The sequence below is a fragment of the Bactrocera neohumeralis genome, chromosome 2, assembly GCF_024586455.1.
Source record: "Bactrocera neohumeralis isolate Rockhampton chromosome 2, APGP_CSIRO_Bneo_wtdbg2-racon-allhic-juicebox.fasta_v2, whole genome shotgun sequence".
In the NCBI taxonomy this organism is placed as follows: Eukaryota; Metazoa; Arthropoda; class Insecta; order Diptera; family Tephritidae; genus Bactrocera; species Bactrocera neohumeralis.
The window spans coordinates 57,823,259-57,848,555 of record NC_065919.1 but is presented as its reverse complement, the minus strand read 5'-3'; the positions used below and the strand labels follow the sequence as shown (position 1 = coordinate 57,848,555).

General features: G+C 37.8%; 1 protein-coding gene across 1 annotated transcript in view; it reads left to right on the top strand.

Moving 5' to 3' along the window:
• LOC126751768 (protein timeless homolog) overlaps positions 1 to 25,297 on the top strand; it is a 571,553-nt gene that overhangs the window by 184,081 nt on the left and 362,175 nt on the right. The window contains exon 12 of the mRNA XM_050462284.1: positions 10,610 to 10,710. Coding sequence (XP_050318241.1) covers positions 10,610 to 10,710 — 101 coding nt within the window. The remainder of the gene's footprint in view (positions 1 to 10,609; positions 10,711 to 25,297) is intronic.

Below are 25,297 nucleotides of genomic sequence, written 5' to 3'. Positions count from 1 at the left end.
AATAAACCAAATTGCGTGTTCTGCGGATCAAATGATGTCACAGTTATACACCTCCTCGATACCTGCCCGGCACTTCAACGAATCAGAGCTAATGTTTTTTCTAACAAAAAACCTTCTTTATATCTAGAACGGACTGATGACAGTAACATAGAAATCATATCTAAATATATTTCGCTTTGCAAATTAAATATTTAGTTTAGTTACATACATGCACCCATTTACTTTTGCTTTGAAATTTATCTTTTTATTGTATCTAAATTTACGTTATATAAATCGATCACAAATGAGAATATAATAGACTAAGATTTTATAACATTAGCTGAAGGCCCTGGCAGCCAGTGCTTTATATCTATAAGTGGAACTATTATTTATAATTATTTCTCTTTTAAATAAATAAAAAAAAATAAAATTTTTTTTCATACAAGAACTTGATTTTGAGTGATCGGTTTGTATCGCAGCTATATCTTATAGTGGTCCGATACCGGTTCCCGCAAATGAGTTGAAACACAGAAACTTAAAATTTAATGGGGAATGTTTATCATCATTTGAAGGAACATTCCTTGGCATTTATTTTTTGAAAATTATATCTTTCAAGTGTTGGCCGCGTCTACGTCTCAGATGGTCCATCCGTTGAGCTCAATTTTCGTTGACTCGTTCGAGCATTTCGACGGGCAACTCGCGAATGACAGGCGTGATGCACACTCACAGAAAAGAGTCTAACGGTGTGATATCGCGCTATATTGGTGGCCGAAAGTGTTATCTCGTTAATCTTTTGACTGATACGATGTGTGGGAAGTGTCACCGGCTTTTTGAAACTAAATCTCACCGAGATCACGAGCTTCAATTTCAGGCATCAAATAGTCGGTTATCAGGGCGCGATAACGGTCGCCATTGAGGGAAACGGTTTCACCGACAACATTTTTAAAGAAATATGGAACGGTGGTTTCACCGGCCCACAAACCACACCAACTCGTTGTTTTTTCTGTATGAACTGACAGCTTTTGAATCTCTTCTGGTTGCTTTTCGTCCCAAATACGGCAATTTTGCTTGTTTACATGCCCATTGAGCCAGAATGAGGCTAAACATAATTTGGCTCAAAAACGTCGGATTTTCTTTGAACTTTTCAAGAGCCGATAAAGTGAAGCGATGTCGCTTGGGAAGGTAGAGTGGCCTACGAGTTGCTGCGAACAGAGTCGAATCGACTAAGTGTCTGTACATCCAAGGTGTCTGTACATCCGTGCGTCATTCCGTGAAAGCTGTAACTAGAGCAAAAATTGAGATATTGTGTTTTATGGTCTCGTATAACTGTACGGATGAGTTACAAATCGGACCACAGCGATATTCGAAGCGAAGGGCGTGGCACAGCTAACATTTAGGTGAAAATCCAGATCAATTTCGACCAAATTCCCAAATAATGGGTGACATCAGACAAAAACCTCGCATACCTCCGATATCACACTTTTAAATTCCATCTATTTTTTCACTTTCCAGTATACAAATCAAGAACCAAACAATGTGTCCGCATAAACCTTTGCATAAATAGTGTTCTGTAGTTATTTTATCTTACGCCCAAAAAATACAAAGTTTGTCCAGAAAGTAATAGCACTGAGTTGATTTAAAAATAATGTCTTCGTAATGGTCTTCGTGTACACTCTCAGTTCGGGTGGCTATATTTTTTTCACTACGTGCTGGACGTGGTCTGTTCTGTCAACTTAATTTTAATGAAAGACCAACAAATAAATGTTTACTCCTTTTTAATAACAAAACAAAGGAATTTAAAAAATAATAATTTAAAACTACCAACACAAAGTTAATCAAATCAGACCTCCGCATATATGTATAACAAGAATTTTTTGATCTGAAAATATTTCCACAACTTATCTGCATACCTTTACATGTGTACATACTTACATTTAGCATATCAGTTTGGTGTTGCATAGAAAACCGCTAAAAGTTGTTAAAAGCAGACCAAAGAGCCAATTAAACTAAAAACAAAAAATTCAAATAAAAACAAAAACAAAAACAATATTTATAGAAATTTTGCTAAAAAGTTTTACAACACCCGCCAATGCCGATAAAAAGCTCTGCAAATATTTTCTGCGTCATAAATAAAACGTTGAAAAATTGTTGCGCAACACAAACACGCACACACACACACACACACACACATACACATGCAAAGATAATAATTTACTCAACTACTAACTAGAAAGGACAACAAAAGTGTGCCAACAGGCGAACAAACGAACAAACAAAAGCAATAACAAGCGAGCAACAACTTTATCGGCGAAATTTAAGTGGCAGCCGAGTGTACCGTTAGGCGTATGCGGCTCTAAATAGCGAATAGTTCGAGGCAATTTGAAGGATGCGAGCGAAAGGAGAGCAAGCTAAAATATTTATATTTTTAGTGGCGCAATAAAAATTACAAAAACAATGTAGACTGTTATTTTTTGTGCGTGTTGTTTTTGCTGTTGCTTGTTGTACGCTTTACCTGCGCCCAGTTGATAACCTGACAGCAAAGGTGGCACTAAAATGATCTATATGCCACACGATACCGTTTGTGGTGTTGAAAATAAAAACAACACACATGCCGAAGGCCAACCGCTAAACAAGCGTTGGCACCGTTATTGGAGGCTGCACATAACTTACGTGCAACTAAATACGGTTATGTTTGTGTGCGTGCATTTGTGGCGCGGCAGATAACGTTGCGTGGTTATTTTGTTGTTGTTGGTGCGCGCGGATGCAATTGCAACCTAATTGCGTTGAAATGAACGAGTGTGGTTGACTGTAGATTGTTGTTGGTGGTTAGTTTTGTTGTTGTTTGTAGGTAGTCGCTTGTTTAGTTGTTTAGATATAAGCTATTGAAAAGGCCTTGCCGCCTTCTAGGCGCAATGCGTGGGTACTGTCAGTGTTGCGTAACTCGCCTCTTTTTAAACCTACAGTTATGGACAAATACTTAAGAACGGTGTTAAAAAAATTCTAAATTTCATCTTTTGCTTTTGCCAAGTTTCTAAACAAGGTTAACGTTTTCTTCACAGATCATGCCTATTTCTTTTGTTTTTTGAACGAGACATTAAGGTTTTATGGGAAGTCCATGATGTTGGGCAATTTTTGTCAGATAATTTGGTATTCTATTGAGTTTTCTGTATTTTCTGAGCTTTCCATATGCTGATGCTTTCCGCTTCTCCAATTTATTAGCATATTCCTGGTTGGATCTTTCAAAAAGTATTTCGGTGTGTCGGAGGATGTTTGAGATGAAGGTATGCTCATATATTTAATATTACTTATTATTGTCATAAATTCCTTTATAAAACCTACAGCTGATGTTAGATAGGGAAATCGTCGTTCTCTCATGGTTGGAACCAATTAAGCCATAGAAACTGTTCTCAAACGAATTCTTTGATTCTTCTTAAATGTATTTCAAAGGAAAATGGCTATATCGACCAGATCTATGCCAAGTCATAGCCGAGTTGATCTCCACACCAAAGCCTACCGTCGGCGAACTGGTCAGCTTCTGACAACGCGCTGGAAACAATTTATACCCTGCAGAATCAAGCGGTTTCTTCCATTAAAGCATCTTTTTTACAGATGAAAATATGTTCGCTGTTGCAGAAGCATTTACTTAATAAAGAAAAGGACAAAGTCCAGGAAAAGACTTCCAAAGTCAAGTGGAAATGGTTTCCCTGCAGCTGCTGTAGTAGTTTGGTGGGGAGTCTTCTGTAATGCTTTCACAGAAGAGTTCCACTTTTGCAGCTTAAACAGAGACCAAAGTCTACCAGCAAGATGGTTCAGAAGGTGCATTAAAGCAGTTAAGCAATACTCTATATGTTGGAGAACATTGTAACTACCGGCAAAATACTAGAACAACCCAGCAAAAGCTTAAAATCTACTTTCAGAGCTGGGGTGTTTTCGTTAATGTCTTTTAATTCGCTGAACTATGTCAATGTCGTCGTATATCTCGTACAACTCGGAGAGGTCCTTCCCGATCCTGACGGAGCTTTTGGTGTTACTCAACTTCAGTTTACACAGCCGTATTAGTTTTGCGGGGATACCAAATTCAGATATCGCGGCATAAAGGCAGCTACTTTTCGTGCTGTCGAAAGCAGCTTTGAAATCGACGAAGCGGTGGTGTGTGTCGATTCTTCTTTTCACGGGATTTTTCCAAGATTTGGCGTATGGTGAATATCTGGTCGGTTGTTGATTTTCCAGGTCTAAAGCCACACTGATAAGGTCCTATCTGTTTGTTGACGGTGGGCTTTAATCCTTCACACAATACGCTCGTTAGAACCTTATACGCGTTGTTGAGGAGGCTTATCCCACGGTACTTGACGCAGATTGTGGGGTCACCTTTGTTATGGATTGGGCAGATCACACTTAAATTCCAATTGTTGAGCATGCTTTCGTCCGACCATACTTTACAACGAAGTTGATACATACTCCTTATCAGTTCTCTAGGGGTTCTACACAGGCATGCTGCGGTCTTGAAACTTTTTGTCTCAAAACAGCTTTTGTTCGACTAACATTGTCAATATCAGTACAGACTGTGCGGACAGCATTGATTAATGGCCGAATCGTTTCCCGTTTATACCCTGAACAGTGTATATTAAGTTTGCCATGAAGTTTGTAACACCGAGCAGGAAACGTCGGGGACCTGCTGAGTCGATTTACTCATGTCCGTCTGCCTTCGAGTAATCGCGAACTAGTTTGTGAAGCATCAATCTGAAATTTTGCTCAAGTCCTTTCTATTCCAAAAAGCTGCTCATTTGACGGAACCGCCGATATTAGACAACGTATATCTTTCCTGCCGGCTAAGATCTTAATTTAGTTAATCTCAGTTGTGGGGACTGCCCTGTAAAACATGGTCTCTATGTTGGCTGTGGCTCCAATTTGAAAGAACTACTGACTCGGAAATGACAGAAACTTTTGCCGCTTTCGCGATTTTGTTCGAGCTTTCGTTTCTAAGCAATATTAAAGAGCATTATTTCATTGGCATTTCTACTAAGCTGCCCACAACTGTACAGAAAACGCTCTCGAAGGTCTGTGCAGTGGCATTGTGGCACGCTCGAATTGTAACTATTGCCTCAATGTTGCTGCAAGAACGCCCTACAGTCTTGTCGACGCTTGGACAGGCGGACAGCAAGCTTAAAAAAATAAACTCGCGCCAACAGCGTTGCATGCAACAGCGTACAATAATTGCATGCCACATGCCGTCAGCTAAAATAGCGAAACGATTGCTCGATCGCTTACAGCGTGCCGCATCATGTTGCGCCACGTGTGGCATTCACAGCGAATAAATTTAATGCATCAATTTCATTTTCCACTTACTTGTTGTTATTGTTGCGCTTGTCGCTTATGTGGCACAGACTGGCGCATTCGTTGCAGCTGTTATTGTTATTGTTGAAACTGGTGTTGTTGTTGTTTTTTGTATTGCAAAGTTGTCTTAATGCCGTGCCAAGGTTGCCGCCTGCCTTTGCCGTGTCGCTGGCGTGCTTGCCACATCAACGCCTGCCGCCGCTACAAGCGTTGCAATATTGCCACACGGCCGCACACACACATGCACACACGCGCGCACCTATACAAGCGAGTAGCGTAGAATAAACACGCCCTCACACATACGTTCGTACGCGTGCGTCGCGCTGCCGTTGCCGCTTGCGCTCGGCGCCAACACACTGCAGGCGCTTAATTGTATTGAAAACTTTACTGAGAGCATATTAAATGGAATTTTAATAAGGATTTATGTACGAAATTTCAAATTAATGACATTCTGTTTTTACAAGCTCGCCACACACACGTACACAAGCCTGCTCTCACACACATAGCGATGTAATATGCTGGAATGTATGCTCTTAATTGTCCTTTGCGTGATTTTTGGTGTTGTCGTTGTTGTTGTGCCTTTTCTTCGCTAAAAAAGTTAAAAGTTCGCTCCTCTTGCTGGCGTTGCGTTTTTGTTGTTGTTATTTTTTCTCAATAAATTCGCTTTACACTCAATTCATTTCCGTAAGGCGCTGCCAGCAGTACAAAAACAACAACAACAACAGCTACGCTCGGTTTGCGTTTCTTTGTCATCGTCTTTGTAATGAATTTGCAAATTAATTGCCATTGAGGCGGGGATTTATTGAATTGACCTGATTATGAGGCGCTTAAGTAAAAGTGATAGACAATTTTCAATTTGGCTTACAGCGGGCGACAGCGAACGAATGGAGGGATATACCAGGGCTGTCGCAAAAAAAAACAACAAAAAATTAATATTTTTGAAAAGTTATATTTTTTATTCAAAGTAGTTTCCTTGTGCTTCGATACAGCCTTTAGCCCGGTCAATTAGCATTTCAAATGAGTGTTTAAGGTCTTGAGAATATCGGTCGTCGCCTTTTGGATAGCTGAAGTGTCCTGAAACCAGTGTCCTTTCATGGGCAAATGAAGTTTTCAAATAGGTAAAAATCACAGGGTGCCAGATCAGGTGAGTAAAGTGAGTGGTTAATGGTTAATACAGAGTTTCTTGTGAAAATTTATCGTGCAACAGGCGCCAGGATCCTGCCTCACGGAACTGTGGTCGAGCACGACGAATGCGAGACAAAAGACGCTTCATAACACCAAGGTAAAACACAGCATTAATCGTTAGGCCAGGTGGGACGAACTCTCGGTGTACAATACCCTCGGAATCGTAAAAACAAATTAGCATTGTTTTTATTTTTGACTTCTGAAGACGACCGACTTCTGATCGTCACAGAGGTCCTCAGGACATTCTTGGAATCGCTTAAACCACTCATGCACATTACTACGGGATAGGCACTGATCACCATAAACTTTTTTCATCATTTGAAATGTGTCAGTAAACGTTTTCCCAAGTTTAAAACAAACCTTTGTATTTTACAACCGAAGACCAAAAGCTGCTGTCACTTTTTGATCGATAACATCGATTGTAGTTATCCAATTGTCTTAAAATTTTTACGAAATGTCAACAAGAGATCAAACTTTTTATTTCATATACTCACCAATAGGTGGCGCCACCAGAAACAGTTATATTTAAAAAGTTGTTTCTTTTGCGACAGACCTTGTATAAGTGTAATATATGCAGAAGACATTGCAAGATCTTATTGTGTATCGAAATAACGGGGTTTGTTCGGCAAATAATAGTACTCATTTTCTTCCGTCACGACTGTACTTCGAAGCGTACGCGCACCGACTGGACTCGGTAGAGGTCGTTCCTAGCTAACGAAGGAGCGGCTGGTCAGTTGTCTCCGAGCACCTGAAGCGATCGTTAGATCAGTGGTACCCGATTAAATTTTGTTTTTCCTGGAATGCTTGGAAATCGCGCTGGCAGCGCTGCATGGACGCAGAAGCAGCCTCTTTTGAAAGTTTTTGAAAAATTGTAACGGTTAGTTCAATAAATTTTTTTAAATCGACTCAGCCCTATTACTTTTCGGACAAACCCTGTATACTTCAAAGTGAGTTCTTCTCTTCCGTGTAAAAGAAATATATCTGCATTATGCCCCGGAACTGTCTTCATCCTTTCAGCAATTGGTACGAATTGAGATATTAATCGATACCGTGAATAGAACAAGGAATTGTAAAGACACGATATTTCTTTCGAATGGCCTTCTGGAGTCGGATTTCTGGTTGAGCCAAGTACTACTTAACCGAATACAAATGCTATGCAAAAGTATAATATTGCTTGCTTTGGAATTTATTTGTTCACAGAGAAATACCATGAGACACAATACAAACCTTGCGTCAGAATCAGAAATAACCAAGACTCACTTGACTGCTGACTCACCTTAGTACTTGTAGATCTTGATTATATAGTATATAATCGGGTATAAACATCTCATAAAATCTTAGTGTCTTTTCGAAAAATGTACTAACAGGTCAATTGAAAAGTCCCCGGCCTACAATAGTTAAATATATCTTTTTGGCAGAACTCGTTTTTTTATTCAACATAGTTCTCCTCAAAGGTAATACATATACTATAGCGACCTCCACTTTTTGTACATTGCTTCAAAATAGTCGTCTGTTTAAGGGATCACCACTTCATTCGACGAAAATTTTTTTCGCAGCGAGCATTCTTTGGAGTTCTAAGAACAGGAAGTAGTCGCTGCAGGCCAGATTTATTCAAAAAATTATTCCATCCGCATCCCAAAATACAGACACCATAACCTTGCCAGCCGACTGTTGCGTTTTTCAACACTTTGGAGCGGATTCATCGTGTGAGTCCACTCGGATGATGGTCGATTAGACTTCGGAGTGAAATGATGGAGCCACGTTTCAACCATTATCACATACCGTGGCAAAAACTCGCGTTTTGTATACTTAAACATCTTTAAATACTGCTCCGAATCATCAACTCGTCTTTGTTTTTGGTCAAAAGTGAGCTCATGCGGCAACCATTTGTCAGAGACTTTTCTCATACCCAAATACCCATTCACCATATATTCAGTACATTCTTTTGATATCCTTACAATATTGGTTTTTTCGAGCAACTTCACTTTAAGGGCATACGAACTTATTTTCGGGACTTTTTTATGCTTTCGTCGAAAACAGCCTCTTTAGGGCGTCCACTGCTTTCAGCGTACTGAGAGTGTACACGAAGACTGTGGTGAGTCGATTTGACGCCGTTCGCAGCAACTCGGACAGACGTATGAAACGACTTGGCGCATCTTAAAACACAGCTTCTGCAAGAACTGAAGCCGCTCGACTTTCACAAGCGACCTCGTTTCGTTCTATGGGCTCTTGAGAAATTCCAAGAAGATCCGACGTTTTCGAGCCAAATTTAGTTCAGCGATGAGGCTCATTTCTGACTCAATGGGTATGTAAACCAGCAAATTGCCGCATTTGGCAAGAAGAGCAACCTGAAGAGATTCAAGAGTTGACATCTCATACAGAAAACTATTTTTTGTGGTTTGTGGGCCGGTGGAATCATCGGTCTATATCGGTCTATCGGTCTTCAAGAATGATGCCATTAAGAAAATAACCGTCAATGTTGACCGATGTTATCGAGCCTTGATAACCGAGTATTTGATGCCTGAAATTGAAGCTCGTGATGTCGGTGATATTTGGTTTCAAAAAGATTTACTGAAAGAACACTTCGGTGAGCAGATAATCTCACTTTTTGAGCCGGTTGATTGACCACCTAGAACGTTTTATATCACATAGTTAGACTAATCCTGTGGGAATATGTAAAGTCTCAAGTCTATGCGGACAATCCCACTTCGATTCAGGCCTTCGAGCAAGACATCAACCATATCAATCGACAGTTACCAGTCGAAATATTTGAACTTAAATTGAGCTCAACGGATGGACCCTCTGAGACGTAGCCGCGGCCAACATGTGGAAGAGATAATATTCAAACGATAAATGAAAGAATGTTCCTTCAAATGGTGATGAACATTCCTCATTACATTTGTAGTTTCTTTTTTTTTTCCTTTTAAAAAGTAAAAAAGTTCGAAATGGATCATATTTAACCCCAATGGTTCATCCCGACTTCCGGCGAAACTACGTGTCCGATAGAAAAATATTATTTTCCAAAGTTCTAGGAATGAAAACATGTGAACTTGTGTATATTAGACTTATTTCTCATAACCTAAAAATTTATGTGAAATAGGCACATAACCAAATTTTTAGGTTTTTTTATTCTCTCGCAACAAAGTTGCTAGGGGAGTATGGATGGGCAAAATCGGCCCACTGCCACGCCCACAAAATGGCGAAAACCGAAAACCTATAAAGTGTCATGACTAAGCCATAAATAAAGATATTAAAGTGAAATTTGGCACAAAGGAACGCATTAGGGAGGGGCATATTTGGGCGTAATTTTTTGGAAAAGTGGGCGTGGCCCCGCCCCTACTAAGTTTTTTGTACATATCCGGAAACTACTATAGCTATGTCAACCAAAAAATAAGGCATTTCCATTTTCAAAAATGGAAGAAATCGGGTAATTCATACAAAGGTTATGTTGAAAATCACTAAAAATGCGTTAACCGACTAACAAAAAACGTCAGAAACACTAAATTTTACGGAAGAAATTGCAGAAGGAAGCTGAACTTTTTTTTAAATTTGTGGCGTATATAGAACTACTAAACCGAATTTAATGAAATTCGGTATATAATATTTTCCTTGCCTTCTTCCAATATAACGCTATTTTGAATTCCATCTGATGCCTTCTCTGTATAATACGAGTATAAACATTAGGAACCAATGATGATAGCGGAATAAAACTTTACAAAAATAGGGTATTTGAAAAATATGTAAATGACGGATAATGAAATTCGATTATCACTTTATCATGCGAGAGTATTTTTACACCCGAACATAGCCCTTCCGTACTTGTTATTTTTATCTTGGGCAGTTTTATTAAAACCTTTAATTCTATAGCAATATGTTCAGTTGAAGAATCTGAACTGAAATAAAAAACAATAATAATTTCAAAGCTGCGGTTCGTAAGTGACCTCTCCTCCACACCATAAACAGATTTCTTCATTTATTAATCACAAACAATTCCGCAAATATTTACAGTATAAAATAAACTACTTACACTTTACTCGTTTTCAAATTTAACGAAGAAGATAATAATAACTATTTGTTGTTGCTTTCTTTTGCAACATTTTCATAATTACAGAGAGGTCTGGCCGGAGAACGACGCTTTCGGCGCCATGTCCGCCGCACCAGAAGATGAATTGTTGCTGCTGCGTGAGATCTACATGCACAACATTGAATCAGGTAAGTAACAGCGCTTTTCGTATATGTATAACCCCCTCGTCTACTCCCCACCCCCCGAGGAGCAAAATGTTTGCTTTCAATTTTCGTTTTCGCGGCGCAAACAAACCTTTGCCACTATTAGCTAACTTAATAATTTATTCACTCTTTGTATCTTGTTGTTGTTGCTTCAATGCTACTCTGTTTCGTTGTTGTTGCTGATTTTGTTGCTTGCATTTTCCACGCGGGCGAATAATTTCACTTGCAAAGCGCAATTTTGACTGCAATATTTCTTCTTAACGGCGCATCTACTTCTTGCTCTTGCCGCTCTGCTCTCTAGCCTGTCACTCTCGCACTGCAGCTGTCAGGTATTGCATTTGAAAGGCACTCGCCTGCCTTCGGTGGCGGCCAGCGTGAAGGGCAAGCGCCATGTCAAGTGCAAATGCTGCGAATTTGTAAATTGTCAGTGCAAGCTGTGCCCTCTCCCTCTATCTCTCTCTCTCTCTCTCTCTCTTCCTTTCTGCTTGTGTGTGTTTGTGACGTTCCGGTTGCCCGTTGTGTGATGTTGCAAGGCAGTGCGGCGCAGCGGAAATTGGTTTGCTGCAGGAAATGAATGAAAATCGTAATTACTGCGTTAATTAAAATAAAAATCGTGCATTTGGAAGATCTTAATGTTGCCAGTGCAATGTGGCCACCCGGTGTTATATGCTGCGCTTCGCATTCAACGTGCAACATGGCCAGTTAGTTGGCCGATGTCGTAAACGACTTGGTGGATAAAAAAAGTGTTGCAGAAAAAAATGTTGCCTGCAAAATTTCTTGCTCTTCTTTCTTACTATATAGCTTACTTGTATTTATACCACTGTGCAACATGTTGCACGTTGAAAACAATTTAGTTTTGCTAGGTCAAAGAGGGTTTGTGAAATCTATGTTGATTGGCGAAACAAGCGTAAACTTATGAAGTGAAGTCAGCAGTACAGAATTTTGCGGAACATTTTTTTGAATTGTCAGTCGGTGTGGCAACTCTAAAGTAGAAAAAAATTTGAATTTGGCTAAATTAACTCGCTAAACAGTTTCTAATAATGAGAAAAGTGCTTAATAGTTAAAATTTATACATCAGTTAAATTTTTGGAAATATAACGGTATTTTTGAAAGAAAGTTATATTAAAGTAACTAAGTCACTGGGCTTCCTATTTTCTTAAAAATGGGCGAAACAAAGATAAATTTATGAACTCAAGTTAACAGAAAATAATTATGCGGAAAATTTGTTGACTTGTCGGTCGGTGTGGCAACCCTAAAGCAGAAAAAAATTGAATTTTTCTAAATTAACCACTCAAAATTTTCTAATAATGAGAATAATGGTTAATATTTGAAATTTATAGGTCAATTAAATATTTGGAAATATAACGGTACTTTTGAAGGACCGTTATATTTAAGTAACTAACTCACTAGGCCTACTATTTTCTTAAAAATAGCCCAAATAAAGATAAATCTATGAATTTAAGTTAACAAAAAAGTTTTGCGGAAATTTTATTGTATTGTCAGTCGGTGTGGCAACCCTAAAGCAGAAAAAAATTGAATTTATCTAAATTAACCATAAAAATTTTCTAGTAATGAGAATAATGGTCAATAGTTGAAATTTATAGATCAGTTAAAATTTTGAAAATATAATGGTACTTTTGAAAGACCGTTATATTTAAGTAACTAAGTCACTAGGCCTACTATTTTCTTAAAAATAGGCGAAATAAATATAAATTTATCAATTTAAGTTAACAGAAAATAATTTTGCTGAAATTTTATTAAATAAATTAACCACTAAAAAATTTCTAATAATGAGAATAATGGTTAATTGTTGAAATTTATAGATCAGTTAAATATTTGAAAACATAACGGTACTTTTGAAAGACCGTTATATTTAAGTAACTAAGTCACTAAGCCTACTATTTTCTTAAAAATAGCCCAAATAAAAATAAATTTATGAATTTAAGTTAACAAAAAAGCTTTGCGGAAATTTTATTGAACTGTTAGTTGCTGTGGCAACCCTAAGTTATACAAAAATTGTTTTTAACACACTAAAAATTTTCTAATAATGAGAAGAGTGGCTAAGAGTTGAAACTTATACATCAGTTCAATGTTTTGAAATATAACTGTTCTTGTGAGAGACCGTTATATTTAGGTAACTATAGTCACAAAGTTTGTAATATACATACTTAAAAATAGTTTATATGCTTTTCACAAAAGAGAAAATGGAATTAACATTAAAATATTTTATTTTGGACTGTCTGTCTGTCCATACCTAGACCGGATACAACTTTTCCGATAAGGGTATTTTTCGACCGACCAAAGTACAATATTTATGTAACTACACTCTTCTAAAGTCTGTTATCTAATACCCAAGTTACGAAAGCGAAAATTAGGCTGGCAGCAAAACTAGAAAAGAGGGCGTGGCATCGCTTACAGTCTAAAAAAATTGTGTCGCTGCTAAAATTTTAGCAAAATGTTTGGAATTAATTAATTATTTAAATATTTTTGGTACTATAGATAAGCCATGCCGACTATATATTCAAGCCACGCACACCTTACATAGCAACCACGCCCACTCTACAAGTAACACTGATTTTTCAGAATCTTCGAAATTCTTAATTTGTAACTAAAAACTCAAGTTTTCTACCAAAAAAATCGCAAATCAAACCTGCCTTATCATATAGCTTTAAATTCCGCCTGAAATCAGTCACACCTTACCTTTTTAAAACCTACTTCAAAATTTTTTTTTATTCGCGCAACCATAAAGCTGCGTGCTGCAAGGCACTAAATTATTTTATTCTCCTTTATTTCCTTCCGTGTCATTCATTCAGCGAATGTTGCATACGCCAAGGCGCTATGCCAAGGTGAATAGCCTGCAAACTGTTGCCAGCGTGCGCATTTCGAACAATTATCTTTTTTGTTCATTCTCTTACGCTGCAATTCTGAATCTGCGCAGACATCCATATGTATGCCAGCATATAACGGTATATTCTTTGTCACTCTGCGTTGCATGCTGCATTTTTTAATGTGCCAGTTAGTGGAATGAAAGCAACAAATTATCTCAAACAAATTGTTTCGGTTCATTAAAATTAAACGAAATGAAATGAAAGCAAAGCAAACAGTTGAAAGAAAGCGTAGCTTAAGAAAAGAACTAGAACAAAGCAAACTAGTGCCAGCAAATAATTTTCATTCTCTCTCGCTGGCTTTAGGAAAGTTCAAATAGCGAAATTACAGCTGGAAATCATTGTGGGCGTAAAGGAAGTGCCTTTGCATCTGTATGTGTGCGTGTGTTTAATGGAGAAATATCGTAATTTTCTATGAAGTTAGAATGAAGAAAGCAACGAAATCACTGGCACTTCGGCGAGCTGTCGCTGTAATTTTGTATGCAAAGCAGTTTAGGGCAAGATATAGTCTGGAACTGCAAGCGGCGGCAATGGAGCAAAGCGCCTAACTAATGCTGAGAGTACCTGGGGTATGTGGACATGCATATGTAGCTTGGCAGCGCTTAACTTCTATGTCTCATTTGTGGCAGTTAGGTTAACGCTCTTTACTTGACTTATTTGGTTTAATAATTTTTATTGTTGTTTTTATTGTTGATATTGTTTTTGTTCACTCTAAAGTTAGTAAAAATTAATGAAAAAAACTGAGATTGCGACACTGTCCAAGAAATATGTGATTTTACATTAGGAATTTGACCAAGGAATTGAATAGCATAGGTCGAGATATCCAAATTTTGTCACACTAGCTTACTAACAGCTGTTAAAGGCTTATCAAATTTTCATTGTCAATCACATTTTTCAATGACAAGTTTTAAAATCCCAACAAAGGTTAGGTTAGGCTACTAAGCCGCTCATAGACCTGTTTTGGTACTTTGCAATATCAGATGGAGTTCAGTTACTGGGTCCATGAGCAGTGGTCCTCCTTTAGGATGCCTGCGCTTGACGCGAATTTCAACAGACTCTGTGGCCTCACTATCGATACCTCTTACATCATGCTTTGGGGATCCCAAATGCTTACAGCGTAGTCTTGCCAATGTGGTTAAAGTGCACAAAAGATGATCCATTATTTCCCAGGTGCCTTGTTCTAGAGATTTCCTGCAGTCTTCTCGATCTATCGGCCCCATTCTGCGGGGGTGTGTCGCGATAAGACAGTAACCGGTTAGTATTCATATTCCTATAACCTCTTCTATTAAGTGCCAATAGGAAGTTTTTGTACTTACGATCTACCGTTTTACACATGGCTGTTGAATTTTTGCATCCACGTAGCTCGTTCCATCGGGTTTTGATTTTCTTTACCATGCATCATTATCATTATCTCAATGTTAATCACATTTTCTGATGTTAGTCGTACACCATTCTTGGCAATATCGTCTACTATTTCATTGCCCTCGCAGCCTTTGTGACCTGGCAGCCGGTAGAACTAAGTTGCTTGCTTTTGGCAACACTTTCCACTGCTGCCCTGCTGCCTTGCTTCCTAAAACACTTTTGGCCGATATGCGTTACGAGGTTACTGCCTTGAGCACCGCTTGGCTGTCTACGTAGATGTTGACTCTGGAATTGCCTGTAGGTGCATTAGAGGCCATCTCCGCGGCTTTCGCAATAGTAAAGACCTCAGCGTGAAATATATTGCAGTGGTCCGTCTTATGCCTAACTCAGGACAGTACATAAAATCCAAGCAAAAATATTCTATGAATTTTTGGCTTGGTTCAAGTAAACTATATCCCTAATCATCGTAAAATCACAATTTTTGAACCTTAATTGGCGTAGAAAATTATTAACAAAAGTCGTTTCTTCTTTTCGATCCTTGAAATTATTCTCCACTTGGTCCTTGAAGTTGTTCTGCGTCAAAGAGTGTTTTCATCCATCCGGACAACATACCTTTGTCTTTTATTTCAATGTCGTCGTAATATGCCTCATCGTTTCGGTGATTTTTTACAAAACCATAAATCTTTCGCAGTCTCTCGCAACGTCGACTCATCCGTTGTTGACATCGTCCAAGACTCTCATATAGCAGGACGGGAATTATGAGTGACTTACAGAGTTTGGTTTTTGTTTGTCGAGAGAGGACTTTGCTTCTCAATTGCCTACTCAGTCCAGTAACACCTGTTGGCAAGAGTTATTCTGCGTTGGATTTCTAGGCTGACATTGTTGGTGGTGTTTACGCTGGTTCCAAGATAGACGAAATTATCTACAACTTCAAAGTTATTGTCAACAGTGATGTGAGTGCCAAGTCGCGAGCGCGACGACTGTTTGTTTGATGACAGGAGATATTTCGTCTTGCCCTCGTTCATTGCCAGACCCATTTTTGAACCTTAGAATTATTAAAATTGATCCTTGAAATTATTCTATGAAGTTGCTCTGCAAAACACCGCAATATTTGCTTTATTTCATTATCGGATAGACATCGTGTGAACTATCTAGTGAAAATATGGACAGAATTTTAACGTAACTAATTATTTCTGTAAGATATTTTTAAGATATCATGTCGATTTTACTATCATCCAAGGATATCTTCGTCCGCAATAGTCTCGTTTGTACACACAATGTGTCCAATGTCTTCGGAATCAGTAGAAAATTTAACAAAACACTTACGAATTTTGCTTCACTAGGCTCAAAGCACCGACAGTACACATTAAGTCATGTTATGTATGATATTATGTACCCGAAAATGATTTTATTTAAGCGGCACAACTAGTTAGAAATCTAAAACTAGTCACTTTTACACTGAAGAATGCAAGCTGGAGAAGATGTTTGAAGTGGTAATATTTATTGAAGTCAGTTTTTTTCTTAGCTTGCATATTATTGGAAATCTAGAACTTGATATAAAAGGATGTTTAAAGTAGTCGCGTTTTGCTGAAGCTGCTGATAGCCAGATAATATCGGTTCTATCTGACTGGCATGACTATTATGAGACTTTTCAAAGTATGTGCCCATATTGGTCAGATCTGTTCGGCAGAAAGTCAGTATATATATTATTTGTGTAATGTTTTAAGTGAAAACATCGATTTATTTATATTTCGATAGGCTATATTTTAAAAAACAACAACAATTTATATTCAAGTAAGTTTTTCACCAAAAAATATTTTTGAAATTAGCTTGATTAATTACTCAGAGACAAATTATGCGATCACTATCAAATTCCTTTTGCATGTTCTGCTTATAGTTCTCCATACAATGACCTACCAGTTTTTTGGAGAATTTGGGAAAAACATTTTTTTGCAGCTCATGAGAACCTTTGTTTTTAAGCCGTCGCATAGTGGGAATCTGATCCCCATTTTTAGGGATTAATTCACGCAAGCTTTATTTCTATGATTTATCATTATATTATTTTTAATATAACTACAGTTGGTCCTGATAAACATTTTTTTTTTGAAAATTTGGATACATTTGTAATTTGGTGTACTAGTTATGAAGCTTTTATTTAATACTTATCACTATCATTGCCATCTTTATCGGAACTAAGATTAGAACACACCTTCACCTTCACCAACGTAGGTAATGTCGTCATTACGTAGGTTGCTATATATATTTCTGGCCTAATAATGTAACTAGGCATATTTATCAACGAAAATTTTTTTTTTTTTTTTTTTTTTTTTTTTTTTTTTTTTTTTTTTTTATTTTTTTTTTTATTTTTTTTTATTTTTTTTTTTTTTAATTTGTTTTTATTTTATTTTATTTTTTTTTTGTTGATTGCTGTTTTGTTTCGGGCTCATACGCATGGATCCATGATTCGTCACCTGTGACGATCTTATAAACGTCTTTTGAAGCACCGCGATCGTATTTTTTCAGCATTTCTTTACACCAATCCACACCAGCCCTTTTTTGAGCGATTGTCAATTACGTTTTACGGCCAGATGCTCATGCAATATCGAATGTATGCTGGTGGGAGAAATGCATAGGCATGCCTCTATCTGAAGGTATGTTACATGACGGTCTTGCATTATCAGTTCACGTACGGCATCGATGTTTTCTGGCCCAACGGCTGTTTTTGGACGACCTTCACGGAATTCGTCTTTGAGCGAGCGTCGGCCACGATTGAATTCGTTGTACCAGTTTTTCACAGTGCTATAGCATGGTGCTTCATAGCCATACAAAGATTTTAGTTCATCGATGCACTCTTGTCGTGATAATCCACGTCGAAAGTTGTGAAAAATGATCGCACGAAAATGTTCACGAGTTAATTCCATTTTTTGGCCGAGATGAATTTTTTAATTCCCTGTAAGTAAAACAATTCACGATTAAATGACACAACGTTCTGAGTGATGTTATGCTAAAAAATGTCAAACTTTCCAATGGAAATGTCAGATTGCACCTGGCAACACTTAGTGTTGCCCTAGGCCAGAATATGTATAGCAGCCCTCGTATAACCACCATCTTCACTATAATCACGTATGAGCAAACAAACAGTCTGTTCTGGTAAATTTTGAATGTTCTGTTTTTGCTGTCTTGGCTTGATTATTTATTCGATTTTTCGCCACTGCATTTTCTACAATAAAATTCTTGATATTTTTAAAAGCCCGAGCTTCCTCTGTTAATAGGCAAAAGAGTGAAAAATGATTGGTTTTTCCACTTATTTTTTCAACACAAATTTCCGCAAAATATGTGATTAACTAGCTAGGCTTGGGTTCCATGGTTGGATTTGTAGATTTTTTAATTACTTGACATAACTGCAATTTAAACACAAATATTTTTTGGATAAAATCACATATCTCAGAACCTGCTCTAAGGTTTTTAAGCAACCAACCAACCCATTTGGTATTTAAATTCTTCTGACTTTCCTATGTTACTAAACGAAATCGCTAAAATGGGCGAAATCGGTTTACAACCACGCGTGATTCCCATGTGACATAATTTAAATTCCATTTGTTTCTTTCTTTGACGGGACAAAATTTTGCACTAATAATTCCTTTAAAGTAAGCTACCTTATGACCGAAAATTGCCCAATTTCAACCAAAACTGTTCAAGTCTTTGGGTACCGAATATGTAGACCCCAGTATCTATATCTCAGTTTTGACCGAAAATATCGGTCAAAGTGTGGGATATACAATTGAAGTTCCGAAAGAATTCTTTCCTGACAATAGTATCTCTGTGTAAAATGTGCTGAAACGGGTCAGATTTTTGAACTTCCTAGTGACTTTATCCCGTACATCTCAGCCAATATGTGAGTCATCTCAATGAAAATGGGGGAACGTTATGAGTAAAATAACAGTGTATCTTTGTGCCTATAATGGCTAAATTGGGCGATAACTTCACCAGGCTCATATAACTAATATCAGTGCAGTTGGTCTTCATAAAGAAATTGCTCCGCAAGGATAAAGGCGTGGACAGAAAGGGGTATTGGCAACAACTACAAGGCATGCGCCACGCCAAGTTGCGAATGGGTGGTTAAAACCTAAAAAGGTTTAAATTCTTAATCTACCACCCAAGGGGCAAGGTAAGGTTACTTGTTGCTTTCAATGCTGTCCATTGTAAGTTCAAGAAGCAACATGGACATATCTTCTTGTGCAAATTTGCGGTTCTGCGATATAGAGCCTGAAACTCCTGAACACCTGCACAGCAGTCTGTTGGCACAGGATAAAGTGCTTTGAATCAATGTTTTCAAATACGGATCACGTCGCCTCAATAGCGCCTAGCAGTATATTTCAATTTATCAATAAGCTGCGGCTAAGTGAGTCGTAACCTAGGAAGGAGTACATTAGACCTTAAGTCGCGTGCAATTTTCATTTATTTATCTAATTTAATCTAGGCTCTTTCTAAGCGTTTGACATATGCTCCCTACCAAAAAGTAGTCATTTAAATCCCCAACTGACAGAAAAAATAATATAAAACCATATTTTTGTATGCGATTTTGCTAATTCAATGTCGAAACATGCAATTTTTATCACCTGGTCAGGCCCAGAGGACGGTCAGACCCTTATACGAAATATATTTATTTTCTAAAATTTTTTTTGTTGTACTTTTAATACTGTCTACTAAAGCATTTTTGCCGTTAAATTCTGCCTGAAAGCTGTGAACTCGATTAACCTTCACTTTATTAATCACGACACATACAAAAGACTACCAATACATACGCAGTAGCATAGAACATAAAACAGCCTTGAAAATCCATGAATTCGCATAAAATTTTGTGAGCTTGTCTGCTTATATGTATTTCGCTTTGATTACAATTCGGGGGCCCAAAGGCAGGCAAGGCTGTAAAAGCAAATTATCGCAATTCTATTTGAAATGGCGCTATTCATTTATATTTCACGGCGGTGATTTGCAAATTTAATGGCGCGCAACGACACTATGGGCGCGTATTTAGCAGATGCCAATGGAATGCTTGGGCATAAATAGACTGGCATATTTTTTGCTGCAATTTAAAGCTCCCAAACAGACGATTGAGCATATTGAGCTGATTTGAAAATGTACAAAGATTTTATATTTAAATTTTTTATTTGCTTACTTTGTCTGCTGCTGGCTGCCAACGCCCTCAAATGCCAAAAATCACAGCGAAATTTGTATTGAGTGCAACAACAATAACAACAGCAGCGAGCTTCGCAGGTATACAATAATAAATATGAGAAAAAAAGCGAATTTGAAAAGAAATCGATAGCTGTCTGCAAGCGTAACACACACACACACACACACTAATGCATAAACACACACACATTCAAAGCAGTGATATTAAGCAATACATTACAGCGGCGCCGCACGTCTTCTTATCGCCAACTGGCGTTTCGTTGCGCCGCTGCGCGTTTATGCACATTTACACCTGCCACCACAACCTTAGCGTATCTGCGCGTTAGTGTGTGTTTGTGTACGTGTTTGCGCGCCACAAATAAATTCATTTCACATTATAGATGCATATGCAAACACGGTGGAGAAAGAGAGCGAGAAAGAAAGCACGAAAAAGAATAATAATAACAAATGACAAAAAGTGAAGTGCAACCAGAAAAAAACTGTGTTACAACAATGTTGTTAAGATAAAAGTTTCCGCACACACACACACACACACTCGCATATATACACAGGTACTTGTAGCTAAGTAGTTGTGCCAAGTACAGGCTGCAGGTGAGCAGCGTCAGTTGTATATAGTAAACGTGTGTTATGCAATGACGGCAGCAGCATGATAAAAGCTGACTGCTTGCCGCTGAGCGGAGGCTGTATGCCAGCGCCTTGAGGTAGGCAACGCGTGGCACCTACAGCCGCCGTAGTTTAGCGCTCTACTCAGCGCAAACCACACACGCAGCCACATAAGTACTAAACACACATACACACATATATATATATATATATATATATATATATCGGGTGATTTTTTAAGAGCTTGATAACTTTTTTTTAAAAAAAAACCCATAAAATTTGCAAAATCTCATCGGTTCTTTATTTGAAACGTTAGATTGGTTCATGACATTTACTTTTTGAAGATAATTTCATTTAAATGTTGACCGCGGCTGCGTCTTAGGTGGTCCATTCGGAAAGTCCAATTTTGGGCAACTTTTTCGAGCATTTCGGCCGGAATAGCCCGAATTTCTTCGGAAATGTTGTCTTCCAAAGCTGGAATAGTTGCTGGCTTATTTCTGTAGACTTTAGACTTGACGTAGCCCCACAAAAAATAGTCTAAAGGCGTTAAATCGCATGATCTTGGTGGCCAACTTACGGGTCCATTTCTTGAGATGAATTGTTCTCCGAAGTTTTCCCTCAAAATGGCCATAGAATCGCGAGCTGTGTGGCATGTAGCGCCATCTTGTTGAAACCACATGAGTCAACATTTAAATGAAATTATCTTCACATGAACTAATCTAACGTTTCAAATATATATAAAAATACCCGATATATATATATCGTATCTGCGCATTATATATATATATATATGATATATTTGTATATGCACATTATGTGTTTGTATGTTCGTAAATGTTGCTCTATCGTCGACTGAAACATGACTTTTTAATTTTGTTGTCATTTTCGGCGCGGCGCTGTCAGTGCGCCAGCGGTGATAGCATATCTCCTGTGTTGCCATCTGCCATTTGTTGTTGTTGTTGCGCTCTTCTTGCAGTCTCAGAACTTTAGTGTCTTCATTTTTCACATTTTTGGCTGCTGTTTCCTGTGGCAATCTACACAAATACTTACATATACATACATACTTACATGTAAAGTACTTTCGGGTGTAAATATAAATCTTTAAAGTTATGGAAATACAAATTTTTAGTTAAGTTTGTTTGATGCAATGGGTCTCTAGCCATATTTTATTTATTTTTTTTTCTAAAATTGATTGTTTATTTAAGCACAACATGATCAATGGTATTAACTAAAGTGTTACCCATCTCATGCTATGACATCTTCGCATCTTTCTGTCAGTTTGTGGATTTCGTCCTAAAAGAACGGCACCAGTTTGACCGCTAAGATTGAAGCAAGCCAATTTTTTATAACCCGTTCCGATGTGAACCGTATTTCAGTGAGCGCGTTCTGCATCGACCGATACAAATGGCAGTCGAAAGGGCAAAATCCGTACTATAAAGCGGGGGAGGCAAAACTTTCTTGCCGCTGCAACAGAAGGCCAATCGTTGTCGTGATGGAAAATTGTTGTCTCGTGTTTAGTCGAAAACTCAAGTAGTTCTTCCACAATCTCTTATTCAGCTTGATGTGTTGCTATTAGCATTCTTCATTAATCCGCCCGGTTCTCACCCGGTTTCAAAAGCTCATAATTTAGCATGTTCTTCTGACCCGACCTCAACGTCATAGAGTTTTGCCGATATGATTTTTTGCATATTGTTGTCTTAATGGATTCATATTCCATCATCAGTCACAATCCGCAACAAAAACATCTTTTGTACGTAGGGCTCAATCAGCATTTCTGGCATCCAAACAGTCTTTCAACGTTTTCTTGCTTTTGAGTGAATCCTGCTGCTGTGAAACGATATGGAATACGGGTAGATATACGGCAGCTGGATCAGTTTTCACATCTGATTTTTGCATGTTGGGTTGTCGTAATGAATCCACGTTTCATCAGCAGTCCCAACCCGTTGCAAAACCAACTTTTTATGTAGAGTTCAAGCAGCATTTCTGACATGAAAAATTATCTTTCAAAATCTTTTGGCTTCAATTCATATGACATCCAATTAACTTGCTTATGAATGCATCCGACTGCTGTGAAACGTTTTGAAATGGTTGCATTGCTCACATAGATTTTGCGTGCTTTTCTTGTTCTTAACAACAATCTTCATCGAGTAATGCTTTTAGTTCAGTTTCATCTCCAAAAGTCGCCTAGGCCTTTGGTAGGCCCAAAACAATCGGGACTAAAATCCTCTCACTCTATTATCTTCTCTTTGAATCAGCCCTTGATTCTGTTGAAGTTTATCATTACGAAAAGTTTTATTTGTACAATCGGCGGAATATTGTGGCGAAACTCCGATAGTTCCGATTCTTTTTTCTATACAAAGTCCTGATTCTGTGAATTCGCATAGCAGATGTTTTACTGTTTTATGTCCTGGCAGCTTTTACAATGATCATTGTGTTGTATACCCAGTCTGCTGACACATCTGCGAATCAGGCAATGCCCTATTAGCACTCCTAATACAGTCCCTGTGTCCCTCCTTTTTAATTTTATTAACTAATACGTGCCACACATTCTCCAATCATGTCAGGTTTGCCTCTTTGTTGCACAAGTTAGTGATTGACACCATCAGAATTCATCTATATTTATAACATGCTTGTTGACTAAAAATCTTCGATTAGCCAGAGGCTTTCTTTAACTACTGGTTAGCTTTGAAGACACTGCAATGATTTGGTGGATGGAAGGAAACTAACTTACTAACTATCTTAGAATGCACCTCACTATATGCGACTAATAGGGTGGATTCCCTCAGTCTTAGAGCAGACTACGCTGCCAACGCAAAAACTACATTACTTCCGTCTTACAACTGATGTGTAGAGCCAATGAGTTATCCGAGGTCTTTATCTTCATTTGGACTCCACCATACTGTTACAGGTGAAAAGCGCTTTAGCTGCTATCTTTAACACAGCGTCTAATTGTGGTTTCCATGGAAGCACCCTCTTCAAAGTTAGTCCTTTGCAGCATAACTTTTATAGTTCTGTGTTTTTCCTAATGAACAATACGAGGTATGTCTTACTAGAAGTCAGTTTTCAGGAACATTCTAGATTCAGTTATGGAAGTGAGGCAAAACCTGCAAAGCCCTCTTTGAGAACCTCAGTTTATTTCATTTCAAGGTAACAATTAATAAAAGATGGAATATTGGTTATGTTGTCAAAAGAAACTTCTCTTCTGTGTACCTTTGAAATAAAGTTTTATAATTAAAAGTACATATGGTTCACCCTGTAATAATTAACAACAAAAATATATTTCATAGAGCTAAATGAGCAAAAAAAAGTGTTTATATAGGAGGAAGATGATTTTTCATCAAAAATAATCATGAGTGCTGAGCTTACGCTTCTAGGGCACTGAAAATCCGTATGTAACCCACGAGAGCCATTACACCCGCTCAAAGGCACTGTATGGTGTGCTGTTTTCGCTGGAGGAGTCATCGGACCTATTTTCTTCGAAGACGTCGCGAGCCAAACGGTTACTGTGAGTGGTAAGCGCTATAAAGCAATGATAAACGAGTTTTTTTTAGCAACTTGATGAATTGGGATTGAAAAACATGTGGTTCCAACCGTACGGTGCAACGGCACACACTGCACGTGCCACAATCGGTATGCTGAAGGATGTATTTCCCGGGCGCCTAATCTCCCGTTTTGGCGATTTGAAGTCGCGGGTTTATGTCAACAAGCCTCAGACATCGCCGGAAGTTCTGGCCAAAGTGATGAAAAATGCCATAAAAAGGGCTCAAATGACAATCAACTGTGGCGGCGGCCATTTACATGATATCATATTCTTGACTTGATGTAAAAAAATTTAAAAGATCAAATAAAATAATTCACAAGCAGAATCAAAGTTTCTCATTTTTAAAAAAATTACAGCCAAAAACATCGAAAGGTTATTTTTGCGCCATCAACACTGTTTCGTGCTAGTACTTGAATTTGAAGTTTGCTATTATTAGTCTTAAGTACTTCTGAGCAAAATCCCCTACGACTATGATATCCAAATGAAGAATTACATACAGTGTGTGTTGTCTTAAACTTTTCACCGTCTTCTTCTTTTTCTTCTTCTAATTTGCATGTGCTAATTTTGTTTTGGTAAGTGTTTTTCCTTGTTGAGCATAACTTGTGTGTTTGTTATCTTTTTGTTTCGACAGTCACTGACTTAAGATTTGGGTAGGACCATGAATTGGTAACACGTGCCTGTGTTATAAATAGTATTCACTTAAGTGGCTTTCTGAATACTTATAAAGAACTTGTATACAAATAAATCAAAAGAGACATTGAAATTGGTTTCAATATGCGACTTATTGGATGTATTTGTAGCATTCTATTCTTAAATTCTTATAAATCAGTTACATATAACATAAAAATATTATTTTTATAAAAACATAATGACTAGGAGAATTTAATCAATGAAACCTGTGACTATGCTCCCATTTTCCCTTATACAACACATTTTCGCTCACTTGCTTCCTTATAAGAAATTATAATTCTTCGCCACTCCTTTC